The following is a 17,436-nucleotide window of genomic DNA, read 5'->3' on the forward strand; positions in this document are numbered from 1 at the left end:
GGACCCTTGTAACGCCTGTTTCTTAACCGGAAAATACATTTTATCTTGAAGGGTTTCATCAGAACAAAACTCTCTTCTAATGAAACACAAATAAAAACAGAATACAATGATTTGAAAATCCCTTTCAACCTATATTATATTGAAGACTTTACATATGAAACTTTCAAACGGATCCTTTAAAAAAAAATTTAATGTACTGTTTTTATTGACTTATTTTGAATTTGATGCTTGCAACATCCTCTCCGTGAGCCGTCACCTTACCGTGGTGGAGGGGTTTGTGTGTCCCAATGATCCTAGGAGCTAAGTTGTCTGGGGCTTTATGCCCCTGGCAGGGTCACCCATGGCAAACAGGTTCTAGGTGAGGGACCAGACAAAGCACGGCTCCAAGACCCCTTATGATAAAAAAAATTAAAGGATCTCAGTTTCCCTTGCCCGGACGCGGGTCACCGGGGCCCCCCTCTGGAGCCAGGCCTGGAGGTGGGGCTCGTTGGCGAGCGCCTGGTGGCCGGGCCTACACCCATGGGGCCCGGCCGGGCTCAGCCCGAAGAGGCAACGTGGGTCCCCCTTCTCATGGTCTCACCACCCGTGGGAGGGGTCAAAGGGGTCGGGTGCAATGCGAGCTGGGCGGCAGCCAAAGGCGGGGACCCTGGCGGTCCGATCCTCGGCTGCAGAAGCTAGCTCTTGGGACATGGAATGTCACCTCTCTGGCAGGGAAGGAGCCCGAGCTGGTGTGTGAGGTAGAGAAGTTCCGACTGGATATAGTCGGACTTGCCTCCACACACAGTCTGGGTTCTGGTACTAGTTCTCTCGAGAGGGGTTGGACTCTCTTCCACTCTGGAGTTGCTCATGGTGAGAGGCGCAGAGCAGGTGTGGGCATACTCATTGCCCCCCGGCTCAGTGCCTGTACATTGGGGTTCACACCGGTAGACGAGAGGGTTGCTTCCCTCCGCCTTCGGGTGGGGGGACGGGTCCTGACTGTTGTTTGTGCATATGCACCAAACGGCAGCTCAGCATACCCACCCTTTTTGGAGTCCTTGGAGGGTGTGCTGGAGAGTACTCCTGCTGGGGACTCCCTTGTTCTGCTGGGGGACTTCAATGCTCACGTGGGCAATGACAGTGAGACCTGGAGGGGCGTGATTGGGAGGAACGGCCCCCCCGATCAGAACTCGAGTGGTGTTTTGTTATTGGACTTCTGTGCTCGCCACGGATTGTCCATAACGAACACCTTGTTCAAACATAAGGGTGTCCATATGTGCACTTGGCACCAGGACACCCTAGGCCGTAGTTCGATGATCGACCTTGTGGTTGTATCATCGGATTTGCGGCCGCATGTTTTGGACACTCGGGTGAAGAGAGGGGCGGAGCTGTCAACTGATCACCACCTGGTGGTGAGTAGGCTCCGATGGTGGGGGAAGATGCCGGTCCGTCCTGGCAGACCCAAACGTATTGTGAGGGTTTGTTGGGAGCGTCTGGCAGAATCCCCTGTCAGAAGGAGTTTCAACTCCCACCTCCGACAGAGCTTTTCCCATGTTCCGGGGGAGACGGGGGACATTGAGTCCGAGTGGACCATGTTCCGTGCCTCTATTGTTGAGGCGGCCAATCTGAGTTGTGGCCGTAAGGTGGTTGGTGCCTGTCGTGGCGGCAACCCTCGTACTCGCTGGTGGACACCAGCAGTAAGGGATGCCGTCAAGCTGAAGAAGGAGTCCTATCGAGCCTTTATGGCCTGTGGGACCCCAGAGGCAGCTGACGGGTATCGACTGGCCAAGCGGAACGCAGCTTCGGTGGTCGCCGAGGCAAAAACCCGAGCGTGGGAAGAGTTCGGTGAGGCCATGGAAGCCGACTTCCGGACGGCTTCGAGGAAATTCTGGTCCACCATCCGACGTCTCAGGAGGGGGAAGCAGTGCACCACTAACACTGTGTACAGTGGGGATGGGGCGCTGCTGACTTCGACTCGGGACGTTGTGAACCGGTGGGCAGAGTACTTCGAAGACCTCCTCAACTCCACCAACACGTCTTCCTTGGAGGAAGCAGAGTCTGAGGACCCTGAGGTGGGCTCTCCTATCTCTGTGGTTGAAGTCACCGATGTGGTTAAAAAGCTCCTCGGTGGCAGGGCCCCAGGGGTGGATGAGATCCGCCCGGAGTTCCTCAAGGCTCTGGATGTTGTGGGGCTGTCCTGGTTGACACGCCTCTGCAACATCGCGTGGTCAACGGGGAGAGTGCCTCTGGATTGGCAGACCGGGGTGGTAGTCCCTCTTTTTAAAAGGGGGGACCGGAGGGTGTGTTCCAACTACAGAGGGATCACACTCCTCAGCCTCCCTGGTAAGGTCTATTCAGGGGTGCTGGAGAGGAGGGTCCGTCAGGAAGTCGAGCCTCAGATTGAGGAGGAGCAGTGTGGTTTTCGTCCCGGCCGTGGAACAGTGGACCAGCTCTACACCCTTAGCAGGGTCCTCGAGGGTATGTGGGAATTCGCCCAACCAGTCTACATGTGCTTTGTGGACTTGGAGAAGGCGTTTGACCGTGTCCCTCGGGGAGTTCTGTGGGGGGTGCTTCGTGGGTATGGGGTACCGAACCCCCTGATACGGGCTATTCGGTCACTATACCACGGATGTCAGAGTTTGGTTCGCATTGCCGGCAGTAAGTCGGAATCGTTTCCAGTGAGGGTAGGACTCCGCCAAGGCTGCCCTTTGTCGCCGATTCTGTTCATAATCTTTATGGACAGAATTTCTAGGCGCAGCCGAAGCGTTGAGGGCGTCCGTTTTGGTGGCCTCAGTATTGCATCCCTGCTTTTTGCAGATGATGTGGTGCTGTTGGCTCCTTCAAACGGGGCTCTCCAACTCTCACTGGAGCGTTTCGCAGCTGAGTGTGAAGCGGTTGGGATGAAAATCAGCACCTCCAAATCTGAAACCATGGTCCTCAGTCGGAAAAGGGTGGAGTGCCCCCTCCGGGTCGGGGGAGAGATCTTGCCCCAAGTGGAGGAGTTTAAGTATCTTGGGGTCTTGTTCACGAGTGAGGGCAGGAGGGAGCGAGAGATCGACAGGCGGATCGGTGCAGCGTCTGCTGTGATGCGGACGTTGTATCGGTCTGTCGTGGTGAAGAAGGAGCTGAGCCAAAGGGCGAAGCTCTCAATTTACCGGTCGATCTACGTTCCAACCCTCATCTATGGTCACGAGCTATGGGTCGTGACCGAAAGAACGAGATCCCGGATACAAGCGGCCGAAATGAGTTTTCTCCGCAGGGTGTCCGGGCTCTCCCTTAGAGATAAGGTGAGAAGCTCGGTCATCCGGGAGGGGCTCAGAGTCGAGCCGCTTCTCCTCCACATCGAGAGGAGCCAGATGAGGTGGCTTGGGCATCTGATTCGGATGCCTCCTGAACGCCTCCCTGGTGAGGTGTTCCGGGCATGTCCCACCGGGAGGAGACCCCGGGGAAGACCCAGGACACGCTGGAGTGACTATGTCACCCAGCTGGCCTGGGAACGCCTCGGGATCCCCCGGGGAGAGCTGGAAGAAGTAGCTAGGGAGAGGGAAGTCTGGGCTTCCCTGCTAAAGCTGTTGCCCCCGCGACCCGGCCCCGGATAAGCGGTAGAAGATGGATGGATGGATGGATGCTTGCAACATGGCCCTGCGATTGGCTGGCAACCGATTCAGGGTGTCCCCCGCCTACTGCCCGAAGACAGCTGGGATAGGCTCCAGCACCCCCCGCGACCCTAATGAGGATCAAGCGGTTTGGAAAATGGATGGATGGATGGCTTGCAACATGTCCGTGCTTTTAGGGTATTGGCCGCCTCCCTGTGGTCATAAAAATAACTACATTACATACAGTTCGAGGCACGTTTCCCTGGCCCATCCTACTCCTGCAGGAGGGATAGAGAGCGATTCTAGGGCCCCTGAGTGACAGGGGCCTGAGCAAATAGTTCTGTCAATTTGCTGAAGTGACGTTTGGAAGAGCTCCTGATCCCAGAAGCAACTCCTTCCTACATAACTAGATTCTCAAGGACAACACCAACTCAAAAAAAATATCTTAGGATTGCTTTGTTGCCATTAAACAAATAAAAAAATTGACAAATCAAATAATAGATTGAATCATACACTATGTGCCCATAAAATGCCCACCCTGCCGTAGTTTGAACGGATATTATTCAAGATTACAAGTCTGGGCTGACCACCGGAGAAATCTCGCGATACTTCCCGTGACTCACGTCACCGCAAGCCGCACCTTCTTGTTACCTTCTGTCATAAATCACACATTCTTCAGTTTGCGCGTGACAGCTTGCTCCACAAGACTAGTCATGGCTGGCCTCGAGCAACTAACTGCCTTAACAGTTCTTCCTGTCGGTCGATCATCATATACACACACATGTAATTCTGGGGGCCGCGCCAAAATATCGTGAAATTGTGGCTTTGGTTGGTGCGAGCGTGACACAGCTGGTTGAAACCAAAATCATTGTGCAGTCCTCCTGACACACGTCCTGTCTTGTCTTCCGCTTGTGACAAGGGAGGAACTCCTATTTCTCCTTTGTGCTCCTCTCCTCTCCCCGCGGTGCTGTACTCAGGGACGCCAAATGGGAGGGGACTAAAGTGTACAAAACGTACGCGAGGACCGAGTGTAGACAAAGTCTTGAATGAAACGCTGCGCCGCGGTGATAAAATGGCTTTACGTGTTACTATACGGTTAAGTTAAGGTCGTCGTGGATGTTTAGGAGCCGAGAATGCTGAGCTGCTGGTGTTCCTTTTGAGCTGAGAGTGAGTATTAAAAGGCGACGGCACCGCCGGGCCTCAGCTCGACGCTAACTGCATCGATATGTCGCATCATTGCCAGTGTAATCTGCACATTTGACTATTGAGTCGGTACCGGTGTAAAAAACCCCAATGATTATTCTGTGACCCTCAGTCACTCACTGCCCCCCCTCCTCCCAAGTTCATTGACTTTGTTCGGGGATGTGTCGCTGTCAAAAACTGTAGGTGGGTGGAGACGACATTCAGATTTTTGGCAGTTGCAAGTTCACTGGCAACGATATCTAACCTTGACTCAAAACATTAAGAAGGATTAAGAAACGAAAAGTGGAGCAAATTGTGGAGTTGCGGTATGATTCACGGGGAAACTTCTACCAAGTCATTATCCGCCGACCAATTCACGAGGTACACCTGCACAGTGGAATGTTTTTGTTACGATGCACTAAGGAAGGACTGAACGATTTTTAAAAGTAATTGAACTGCGTCAGCTCCCATATTTAATATGCGATCATTTTTAAGGTCCTCCTCCTATGTGTGTTGTTAACAAAACTACAGTCTTTACAATTTGAAAATGTCGCTCTATTACATTGTGATGTCGGTTTGGATTTGATTATTTCTTCAGCCCTAGTTATAATGATATTTAATTCATTTTCCATGTCCTTTTTTTAATGAACACTTGGGCCATGTGAAAGTCAGCAGGTTTTGTGATGGTTTGACACATGTCAACAAGTTTATGGAAACATTCAGTGTATTCCTGGTTGAGTGTTAGTGACACAAGGAAAGGAGACGTTTACACTTTTGCGCAACTGCTGACATGCCATATTCTTTTCACTTGTAACATATGAATCTTTTTTTCTGCTTAGGAGATTAATTAATAATTGCTTCAATTACACTGAGCAGCAACCTCATCAAGACAGGAAGTGATCACAATGAATGCGTCCATTGTCCCCTGACAATGACAGTGCTTTACTTGGTGTTATGGTGGAGACATCTTAATGTCTCTTCCTTCTGTCAATTCATGCTAATGTTGGCAGGAGGTTTTCAGAGAATTGAAACAATTATGGGTCAAAAAGGGACTGACCAATACTCAATTTGACCAAACCTTTTGGGTTGTTTTGCACAAAATAGCCCAAAAATAGGGTTCTTCTGTACAAAATGACCTAGAAGGTTGTGTCAAATTGACCCAAGTAGCATTCTGGTCTCTTATTTAATGCGCACTCACAATGTCCTAGTCAGTAAAGTTTGAGTCCAATGAAACGGTGTTGGAAAAAATCTGTTTATTTCCTGCCTAAACTTTCACTACCCTCCCCCACCTTCTCTCTTTTCACTCACATATGCACAGTGGCCCTCCATTTCCTTTGCCTGTTTCCCAGGAAACGTGCAGACACCCACCCACATGCACGCACCCCATACAAAAGCATTCACACACATTCACTCATTCACTCGTACCGCTCTGTAGCTGCATCCTGCCCCCCCCCCCCCCCCCAACCTCCTCACTGATGACCCAAGCAGCAAATAACTGCTTCCGGCGCCAGCGATGCTCTTGCTGACCCGTCTGAAACTCTAGGTGGCTACCAGTTAACCTGTCACACCAGCATTTTCAAGTTGCAAGTGACATGGACAACTGTTAAGCTTTGGTCCGGCAAATCGGAGATCACACAGACTCCAAGAAAACTGCCAGAAGTCTTGATTAAATCAGATTATATCCTCCCTGAAAGCTTTTGCAGTTTCTCACAAAAGCCTCTTGTCAGACAGATCCTTTATGGAACTATTGTGCACGATTTTGCCTGAACCCCATGCACTGGCTGATGAATTCTTTTCATGCTTGTCTTTTGCAGCAGTGTAGCTGGTACTTGCATCTACAATGGCCACTGCAGAGGATGAGATTGAGCCACCCTCTCAGGCCTCTGCAGCCCAAATCCTTGATAAAAGACGCTTCTCTCATGACCTTCGCGTCCTGGGACGAGACGAGGTTGACAAACTCTTATCCACCACCGGTAAGAAATACCTGAGCTATTTCGGGGGTACTGAAATTCATGCTCTATTGAGCAAATGAACTGCTACATCAGAAGAAATTGTATTTCTATTTTTTCCAAACAGATGGCCGACCATTTAGTGTGATACATCATCTTCCAGAATTAAAGGAGGAGGGTATACCTTATTTGATACCGGGCATCCCGATCACATGTCGAGTGGATAACACAGAGAGATACACGACTCGCTCTAAGGTACAGTGCTTATGTGATTGTGTGAAGGCTGAATGACAAGCATTGGAATGTGCATCAAAATTATTGACCATATTTTCTCAAAAGGTGACTGGGGGCATTCTTTAACTCAACTGCAGAGTTGACAGTGCATTTATTAGAGGCAAGGAGTTCCTTTTGGGAAATTATTATTTTTAGGCGCCATTTTAAAATGTAATGGTCAGATACAGCCTGTGGTCATGTGATCATAATTTCAGATAAAACTGACTTTATCCCATCATAGGTCGCCACAGCAAGTTACTGAATGGATGGATGCATTATAATATAATTTCATAAAATGTATATGAGGAAATACAGTTAACCTTGGATTTGTTTTTCTTCTCATCTCCATCCATTTTCTTCTTCAAATCTAACAAGTCGCATATCCGACCAATCTATATTCTGCTCATGATCCCTGGAGGGAATATCTGCTTGATATCTGGGTATTGCAATGATAGGTGTACATTTATTTCATTTCTGTAGGTCCATGTCGGCACCCTGTACACAGTTATGCTAACCCATGGTCAATTCCACTGGACGGTCAAGAGGAAGCACAAGCACTTCCAGGAGTTGCATCGAGACCTTTACAACCACCGTATGATGATTCACTTAATGCCTTTGGGAAGGTCGGTGCAACCGATTATGCAAATCAACCTTGTCAGAGTGACAGCTTGTTTTAAAGTGGAAAATGTCCAAAGTTTTTGTGTGAGTATTCAAATGTCTGTTCCAGATTTGCAAAGGAAAGGCAACAGCTGAGGGCCATGTCTGAGGAAATGCCCAGCCTACGCGGTCATCAACGGACTAGAAGGACCTCCAGCAAAATGGTATCAGAAAAAAACCCTGTCATATTACATACCGTACACAGTAGAGCACATACAGTAGCTTTCCTCTGTTGTTGTATTGTTGCTAAATCCTTGATCAGACTGATATAGTTATTTGGCAGTTTTATTCTTACGGAAATGTTGGAGATCTGTGCTCTCTGATTGCACTTACACTCTTTATTTCTCTGATGCAGAAATACCTTGAAGAGCACCTGAATGATCTGCTGGAAAACACGTTCTGTAGGAATGACCACAGCATGGTAAAATATTTTTTAAAAAAACAAACAAAGACGTGCATTGTAATCAAATGATCTTGACTAACTCGACGGCATGTTTTCTTCTCCGCTCCACCCACAGCTGGAGTTTCTCTCGGTCGGTGCTCTCTCCTTCGTCACGGATCTTGGGCCCAAAGGCTTGTAAGCCTTCGACTATTGTATTTTTGTGATAAGTGATGGACACGGATGCTGAGAAATGACTGTAATTCATTTACTGTGCTGCGCGTGTGTTTAGGGAAGGGCCCATCTTCAAGAGGTCAGGGGGTCACCGTGTTCAAGGTCTGAATTGCATCGGCCATCATCAGATTTGCTACCGCTGGTCACGGCGGTGGCTGGTGGTGAAAGATTCTTTCTTGATGTACATGAACCGAGAAAACGGACACATCAACTTTGTTTTGCTCTTCGACCCCGAGTTCAACGTGAAAGTGGGCCGTGCTTACACGGGCACTAAATACGGAGTATGCATCGACAACTTCACTCGGTAAATCTGCTCTGTGTTTGCTAAAAGGATGCGCATCCTTTTTCCTTGGTAAAAGTGTGCTGCATGATTCCCACTTGCTGCTTTCAGGAATCTGATCATCAAATGCAGTAGCTATCGACAAGCACATTGGTGGAGTCATGAAATCAACCGGCTAGCTGCAACCTGCCATTTCCTGAAAGTTCAACGCTTCGATGGATTTGCTCCTCCACGGGACAACACACTAACTAAATGGTAGCTTGTGTATTTTGTCTAGGGTGTCTTGTCTTTAAGCGTTCATCTGAACGTGAATGTCATTTGTGAGGAATTGTCATTGTTGAAGGTATGTAAATGGGAGCGACTACTTTGCCGACCTTGCCGATGCGCTCGAGCAAGCAAAAGAGGAAATTTTTATCACAGACTGGTGGTAAGTGCTTGGATTTTTTATTTTATTTTTATTTTATTTTTGATAAAGAGAGTTTCTTTTTTGAGGTGATCATACTTACATGACTTAAAATATGATATTTTTAATAATATCAGGCTTAGCCCTGAAGTGTTCCTGAAGAGACCGGCGACCGATAATGTCTGGCGCTTGGATGAAGTACTCAAACGCAAAGCTGTGGGTATTATTTCTTATGTTTATCTTAATTTTCTAGTATTATGTCTTTCTTTCTCGTAAACTCTAAACTTTTTTTAAACATCTTCAATCAAAAGCAAATACTGTGTAAATGTGTTAGTAGTGAAGTGTGACAAATTTCAGAGTCAATGAATAAACACTGTCCATCATCTAGTTAGTACAGGTACTAACATGGTATCAAGTCTTCAGTTAATTTCTGTCTGGCTTTTTTACATTTTTGAGCATTTGCACATTTTTTGAGGAAATTGCAATTTCATATGTACATCGACTTTTAAACTTTCCCCGTGCAGGAACTAGGAGTCAAAGTGTGTGTTCTGCTTTACAAAGAGCTGGAGCTTGCACTTGGCATCAATAGCGAGCACAGTAAGAGGACTTTGATGGATATGCATCCAAACATCAAGGTGCGTCAACTTTTGACCCAAATTTATAAATAAGAGAATAAAGCTATTTTTTAAATGTATGGTTTTGTTGTTTAAATTTAAAAATTCTATTCAACAGGTAATGAGACATCCTGACCATATGTCATCTACGGTGATCCTTTGGGCTCACCATGAAAAAATGGTGGCCATTGACCAAACTGTAGCCTTTGTCGGGGGAATCGATCTGGCATTTGGGAGATGGGACAACAGCCAGTACCGGCTCACTGACCTTGACTCAACAGACACTGCTGGAAAAGTGAAAGAGACGGAGCCGCAAGGCGGGACGGATGTAAGACTGTGTCAAGTCTTTTTTTTTTTGGTGTGGTTTGGCAGTAATCGAGCCTATTGTTCATGATGGTTGCATTCTGTTACCCTTCCTGTTGGCCCTTGCTGACTATGTTCACCAGGAGAATGGTTTGGCTGGTCCAAAACCATCCGAGAATCAAACACAGGAGGTTGTGGACCTGACAGGCAACACTAAACTGTGGTTAGGCAAAGACTACAGCAACTTTATTAGGAAAGACTGGGTCCAGCTGGACAGACCATTTGAAGGTAAAGCTCCGCACGGAATCAACACACAGCTCTCTGGAGCTAAAAGAATTCATATTTTTTTTCTTATATTTTCAGATAACATCGACCGTACGAGAGTTCCTCGCATGCCGTGGCGCGACCTGTCGGCAGCTCTTCATGGCAGAGCAGCCAGGGATGTGGCTCGTCACTTCATCCAGCGCTGGAACTTCACGAAGGTCAAATATGGGCAAAGTTACTTAAGGGAGTGTTACTTTTTGTAAATATGCGGATACATTTGGCCATACAACTACAGGATGTAAAGTTAGTTGGAAGAGACGAGTCATGCTGCAATAGAAATGTTCCCATAAATTTGGAAGTAAAACGTTTTGCTAAAGACTTTATACTTAGGTAAACTAGCTCTGGAAAGTGTTGGAACACTTGTCTATTAAGTATGTTAAAATCCCCATAATTTTTTTAATTTGACAATTGCAGGGGACATAGAAATAACAGTCTGGTTTAGGTGTAAATTAGGCCCATGTTATTGTCATTTTGTATTTAGGGTCATTATGAGATTGTGACTGCGATTCACAATGTTAACTAAAGCAAGGTCCATCATTTGCATAATTGTTTGTTTTATTAATTATGCAGTGCACCGAGCTTTTGGATGTTGTTTTTAAGGGGAAGGTCAAAATGACCTGGCTTTTTTTATTTGCTGTCTTGGCAGATCTTCAAAATCAAGTACAAGGACGATTTTTACCCCTACCTGCTCCCCAAATCTCATTGTTCTGCTGACAAACTGTCTTTCACGGTGCCTGGATCCAAGAAGGCCAAAGTGCAGGTATAGTATTTTCTCCCATACCTTTAGTCAATGTCGATTGGCAAGCAAGATCTTATAAGTCAACGTTTTATTTGATGCTGTAATTTTTCAAGCATTCACACAGCACAGTAATGCCAAAGTGAGTAGAACTTTTGTCGAGGGGGCTCTGCTGCCGCTCCTTTCTTGCATGTAACTTTCCATCACTGCCGGGTTCAGTTGTTTTTGCATTGTGGTTCTTAAGCCCTGACAAATCCATACTTTATCCTAAGCATGCATTCTCTTCCCCCCATGTGGTGAAGCTTGTTCCCACACTTTGTCAGTTTTATCTGAACACCATTTACAGCAGTTACTCGGGAACAGTCTTCAGCCTTTCGCGAAACTTAAACGTTGAAGGAAGCCGAAAAGGAAGAAAGGAAAGAAATGCAGACTGATCTGTTCCATGTTCAAGGGGATTTGCTGTGCATGTAGTTCATGGCAAGCCTTTTTCAGTAACGCTCCGATTATACATTGACGGTACAAGAGCAGTGTAAAGCAGGTAGCAAGAAAAGAAGAGGCCGTTGAGCACGTGTCAGTAACTTATTGTGCTGTGGGTATTTGCTTGTAACTTGAACCAGCTTCCCTACAACTATAGAGTCCAGGTTTCGGGTAATGTTTCAACTGTTTTCAGGACTTAATAACCTTGAGCTGGGGCTGCAATTTATTTGCTTCCTGATTTGTACACCTGGCAGGACGAAATAACAACGTTATGTATCTTATTATAAAAGCACATCCAGTTTCCATCGGTTTAGATCATGGGATGCTCTAATTGTTTAACTGTTCTAATCATCCGGAAGAAAATATGTTGTCTCGTAATGAGCATCACCTTTGGATCTTTTAACTGAATTATTGCGAAATTATGACGCTTACGCACCATTTTTTCCAGGTGTTACGTTCTGCGGATCGGTGGTCTACTGGCACTTGTGAGAACTCAATCCTCAGTGCCTACATCCAGACCATTGAGAACAGCCAGCACTACATTTACATCGAGGTAACAAACGCATGTCTTGTAATCGGTGACAGAACACGGCAGCATGCATCGCAGTATTCCCGTGACATGTTAAAAACCAGTACAGCCTATGCAAAAGGTAAAGTGGCCTTTGGAAGTGGGAGTGTTTGGTGTTGGCTCACAAAGCAACATTGCTCCTTCCCCTTCATTTCATGTTAGTGACAGACTGTGTGAGTCGAATATTGACGGAGTATGAAAGTACGAATGCAAACCTCGCCGGCCAGCAAGCTACCGGTTTAAGTCTTTGCCTCACACTGGGCTGCCATCTGCTTTTTGCTACCATTAGAACCAGTTCTTCATCAGCTGCGCCGATGGCAAGACGGTCCACAATGGAATCGGCGATGCCATTGTGAACCGAATCCTCCGTGCTTACAGGTCTGCCCGCTGTAACAACGCCTTGTATTTTGATCAAAAACAAATCATATAAGAACGCATGTTAAATAATTATTCTGTCAATGTTTTATGAAGCACCTAAAACTCCATAAAATACACCAAAAAGTGGATACAATGAATTTTAATCGAATAAAAGATAAGAGCACCAACTCGTTGTTTTTCTTACAGAGAGCAGAAGAAATATCGGGTGTTTGTGGTGATCCCACTTTTGCCTGGATTTGAGGGAGACATCAGTACCGGAGGGGGAAATGCGATCCAAGCCATTCTTCACTTCACTTACAGGTAAGAGCCTTTTTCCATCTCTTCTTTTATCTCCTATTCTGCACTCAGCCCGTTCACAGGCACGTCTGTTTTCAGAATTTCAGATTCCTCCCGAGATGTTTTTATCCTACGTGGTTGATATTTATTGAAGTTTGTCATTCACGACAACAACAAGCTTCAGTCCGCAAATGCTGAGACATCAAACGCCCAGTTATCCAGTAGTGTGTGACCTATATTTTTTAGTCGTACTAAAGTAGCAGATGCTAATTCAATAAGATTGATATATACTGTATGATGCCTGTGCTGCTGTAATCACCCTGTAAACCTGAACCATGCTCGGAAAAGGCCAAAAATTCAGATTTATCGCTCAGTCAATTAAAACAGGACATTAAAAATCCAGTTTGAAATGATTCTTTGTGTCATAGGACTATATGTCGGGGGGAACAATCCATCTTGTCAAGACTCAGTGAAAGTGAGTGTTTTTTTATTTGATCTTCTTGTGTTCTAATTTCTTCAATCCATCTCATATCATTAAACTGCACCTGTCCACTTGTAATCTCTTCCTCTCTCTTTCTTTTGTGTTGCCCCTTTAAACGAAGGCACTGCTCTTAGGTATCTGCCCAATCTGTCTCCATTTTCATTCTTCGCCTGCTTGACATTCATTCTAAATACAGTATGTATTCAAGCGGGAAGTTGTCCGAGCGTGATGCCAAAGAAGTCAATGCGATTCTGTTGTGCTTCCCAGTGGAGGACAAGTGGACAGAGTACATCACAGTCTGTGGCCTGAGGACAAAAGCGGAGCTCTCCCAGTCGCCTGTCACTGAGCTCATCTATGTTCACAGCAAGACCCTCATCGCAGATGACCGCTGCTATATAATTGGTGAGTCACCACCTTCAAGTTCAAAGTCAGAGCTTCATTTTGACCTTTGTGTCATTACCTTAATTGGATAGGCAGAAATCGCCTGACTGCATATGAATGCCGAGTGATGATGTCACCAAGTAAAAATGACCAAGAAATGGATGAGGGTCTGTCATATTGGATAATAGATCCATTAAAAAAAAAAAATGTAAATACTCCAATCTAGATAACCATGCTTATTTTTTACTTTTTAAATTTGATTAAATCCCCGTGTTTTCAGAGCAAGAAAATAAATACAGGATATGGTTATGGTCGCTACCTGTTCATGAGTCATATTTAAAAATGAGACGACTGATTTCTCAGGAAATGCTTGTACACCCATTTTGATTCCAGGATCAGCCAACATCAATGATCGCAGCATGCTGGGGAGCCGGGACAGTGAGCTGGCAGTGTTTGTGGAAGATGAAGAAAGGATCCCGTCCATCATGGGAGGGGAGGAGTACGAAGCAGGACCCCTTACACTTGCTCTGCGCAAAGAGTGCTTCAGGTCAGGGGACACAATGTGATCCTCCAAAATACCGACTGACTGTCTTCACTGACTGTTTCTTTTCTTTTTAGTGTTCTTGTTGGAGCTGCTTCAAATCCCAGCCTCAATATTGATGATCCAATCAGTGATGACTTGTTCTTCTTGGTGTGGAATTCTGCTGCCAAAATGAATGCCACTATTTACAACAAGGTATCCACAGATGTTTTTATGATGGAAAACTATCCTGTGGATGACTACGAGACTTCTGTGCTATGTTCTACGATCATAATAATCATTTAATTGTATCTCACATCTCACTCTTTTAACCTTCTCTGACAATCTATGCTGCCGTGGCTACAGGTCTTCGGCTGCCTACCTTGTAATTCTGTCCACAATCTGCAAGAGCTGAAGGAGTACACCAGCAAGGAGCGCTTGAGTGACACAGACCCCGAAAAGGCCAGGGAGGAGCTCAAGGCAGTCCAAGGACTGCTGGTCCACTTCCCTCTGAAGTTCTTGTGTGAAGAGAACCTGCTGCCTCCACTGAACACCAGAGAGGGCATAGCCCCTGTCTGGCTGTGGACATAGCTGAAGAACAGCCATTCACATTTCAAGGTAACAGTTGAGGAATCAGTTACAGCTAACTTTATGTACAATAGACTCATAGTAAATGTCGGCGGCCATGGCAATTTATTGGTGAGGAAAATCCAACTTTGTCACCTTGTTCACATTGACCACTGAAATGTAGATTTGATCACTGTCACGATGCGAGACGATTTGATTGACATTGGCCAGTTGTTTTTTTGGTTAAAGCATCCACTTTACTATGTTCACAATTCATCTCACATGATTTGAGTACAAAGTGTACTGTACATTTATTGGAGCATTTTTTTTAGATGGTTGGGTCTTCCCCGTTTCTTTCTCTGTGTCTCACTCTCCCTCCCGAGGCTTCACCTCTCACTACATTGCCAGCAAATCTGTCAGAAAATCGGTGGTTGTTATGTAGATGGATACAAAAAAATTGCAGGCTATTAGCTGAGAGAAAGACTGGGTGATACAAGTGGGAATAAGATGTGTCCACTTATGCAAGTGCAATTCGTGTTTTAAATGTTTTCATTCAGATGTTTGCAGATTTACGGTTACTTGTTTTAATGAGGTATCCAAGTCCAAAATTTTCTCTTTAATAATATGTTCTGTGCAGTCCCACTAGCCCAAAGATGGTATTCTGATTAATATTGCATTTGTGGAATATGAAGCAAGCGGAAAAATCCACCCGTGGGGCTGTTTTAAAAATAGCCCAGTAATAGGACATTGTGATTTTCTAGGAATGTTTACAAGTGATCATTTAAAAATGGGACTGGACTATTAAGAGAGATTTATTAAAATTGTGCTGCAAATGTATTTATCTCACCCTTCATCACAAAAGAGTCTCAAAGAGCTTCACAAGCCCACAGTTGACAAAAATGCTTTCTTCATATTCCACAAACACAATTCTAGTTTGTTTAGACTAGTGGGGGGTGGATAGAACATATTATTGTCATGAAAAATTTGACTTGACTTCCCTTTAAGGCACCATAGCCACTACATAAATTGTTGGATTCATCTTGGACATTCCACCATCTTCACTCTGACAAAAAAGAAAGAATCGTGGATGTTTGATTTATTGAGCCACTTGATTCCCATTTGGACTCTACAATTCTGTGTCCATCTGCCTTCCACGTTATCTGTGTACACTACTGAGTAGTCGTAGAGTTTCAATGGTATCGTCATGTAACCACAAAACAGTTGCAATATAGTATGTCACATTTACCATAACACTGCTCTAAATAGTCTTTGTAAGTAATGTATTTAACCTTTCGATTTCTGTAGTGAAGCGCGGGGCAGCAGAAATGTGCTCTAAAAATTTAAGTCTAGCCAGTTAAAGCTTCTTATAGCCATGTCATTTTTAGACTGTCATTGACCAATCTAGAAAAGTCTTGCGGCTGAACAAATGCAGCAAGAAAACATTCCAGTTGCTGATTTAGAAACACTCTAGTACTTCCAGAGGGTGCACTCAATGATGCTTCCTGTTTGCAGACAAATTGTGCTTGTTGTGATGGATTTTAAGTCTCTATTATCATTAGATGTGTCTCATCTTCTCCACTGTATGAAAATGTATGTCCCTATTTTTTTTAAAAATATACACTATGTCAGTGATCCCCAACCTTTAGTGAGCCATGGCACATATTTTAAGTTAAAAAAATTGCACGGCACACCACCAAAAAAAATTGTCATAAAAAGGATACATCTGTCAATTCCATACTTTTTGCCATCTCATAGAAGATCAGTTATTTGCTTTTTCTGCCACTATAAGTTGCTGGCTTGGATAGACAGACAAAGATACATTATTCATTCTTCATAAATAATTTTATCACCAATTAAGTTTGATAATTCCCCCGCAGCACACCGTGAGAACTCTCATGGCACACTGGTTGGGAACCACTGAAGTCGATGATTCACACCTTTATACTCCACTCCATTGAGCCTCGTGCTAGGCTGCTTCTCACTGTTATTGTCAAGCAGATTAAGTAGCCTATTCCCATAGTTTCCCCATTTAACTGTACAATAAGTGTCTGCAAAAAGCTGGCTATGTATCTATTTGCTATACGAAATTGATGTGCACAAGCCTCTAACAAAACCAGCAATGTTGGACAGACTACAATTTGAAGTGCCTGAATCATTACCAAACACAAGTCAACACCCACGGGTGTCGTTCTTTGTGAAGCACCTCAGAAGTGCTGCTTTTATTGGGTACAACGGGTTTACTTACATCTTTCTCATACATGGCTGTGATATATATTGACAAGTGACCTTCTCAAATGTTTTCTACAATTATTATTTTATTGCACTAACCAAAACTTTTCACTACCAGATTTCACAAATGTATTACTATCGTGCTTTTCTCATCATATTCTTTATGATTGTACATCTCTGTGTTGGTTATTCCTGCCTAATGAATTGTGTCACTCATGCTCAGGGTCCAGTATACTGTGTACACACACACACACTCAACTCAACTCAACTGTATTTATAGAGCACTTTCAAACAGCCATCGCTGCATACAAAGTGCTGTACATGGAGCAATTTAACATACTGTATACAATAAACAGCAACACACACACACACACAGGCCTGATTTAATTGGTGACACCAAGGGAGGCAAAGTTGAGCAAATGCAACAGAAAAATGGGTGATGCTTTAATAGTGGAATAAAATTTCTCTGTGCTTGTGTTTGAAACTAATTGTGTTTTTTAACCCAGTGATTCCCAGCCACTGTTAAGATAGGTGCGTCGTGATAGTTCATCAGGTGAAAATTGTTTAGTAAAAAAAAATCGACTGATCTATCCTATCCGTACCTGTGACGTATAGTGACAGGCAGAGCAATTTAAAACGGTTCCACTACTTCC

At 44.9% G+C, this 17,436-nt stretch overlaps 1 protein-coding gene across 3 annotated transcripts; it reads left to right on the forward strand.

Moving 5' to 3' along the window:
• Positions 1–4,575: 4,575 nt before the first annotated feature.
• pld2 (phospholipase D2) lies at positions 4,576–17,267 on the forward strand. Of its 3 annotated transcripts, none has more exons than XM_086131229.1 (24): positions 4,576–4,739; positions 6,569–6,727; positions 6,831–6,958; positions 7,457–7,599; positions 7,704–7,797; positions 7,989–8,054; positions 8,152–8,210; positions 8,305–8,550; positions 8,638–8,781; positions 8,870–8,953; positions 9,067–9,145; positions 9,454–9,564; positions 9,662–9,871; positions 9,990–10,134; positions 10,210–10,328; positions 10,817–10,930; positions 11,832–11,936; positions 12,241–12,329; positions 12,516–12,629; positions 13,034–13,080; positions 13,354–13,488; positions 13,861–14,014; positions 14,086–14,203; positions 14,354–17,267. In XM_086131229.1, the coding sequence occupies exons 2-24, from the start codon at positions 6,595–6,597 to the stop codon at positions 14,576–14,578; spliced, it is 2,862 nt and encodes a 953-aa protein (XP_085987355.1). In that variant the 5' UTR covers positions 4,576–4,739; positions 6,569–6,594; the 3' UTR covers positions 14,579–17,267. The 3 variants fall into 3 exon arrangements, 2 of the variants coding, with proteins under 2 accessions (XP_085987355.1, XP_085987356.1); XM_086131230.1 differs by lacking the exon at positions 4,576–4,739 and adding an exon at positions 4,760–5,135; XR_015103084.1 differs by lacking the exons at positions 14,086–14,203; positions 14,354–17,267 and adding an exon at positions 13,208–13,281 and having other exon boundaries at positions 13,861–14,004.
• Positions 17,268–17,436: the final 169 nt, after the last annotated feature.

Source organism: Hippocampus guttulatus, chromosome 15 (genome assembly GCF_054856545.1).
Source record: "Hippocampus guttulatus isolate MCC_2025c chromosome 15, RoL_Hgut_1.0, whole genome shotgun sequence".
NCBI classification, from domain to species: domain Eukaryota; kingdom Metazoa; phylum Chordata; class Actinopteri; order Syngnathiformes; family Syngnathidae; genus Hippocampus; species Hippocampus guttulatus.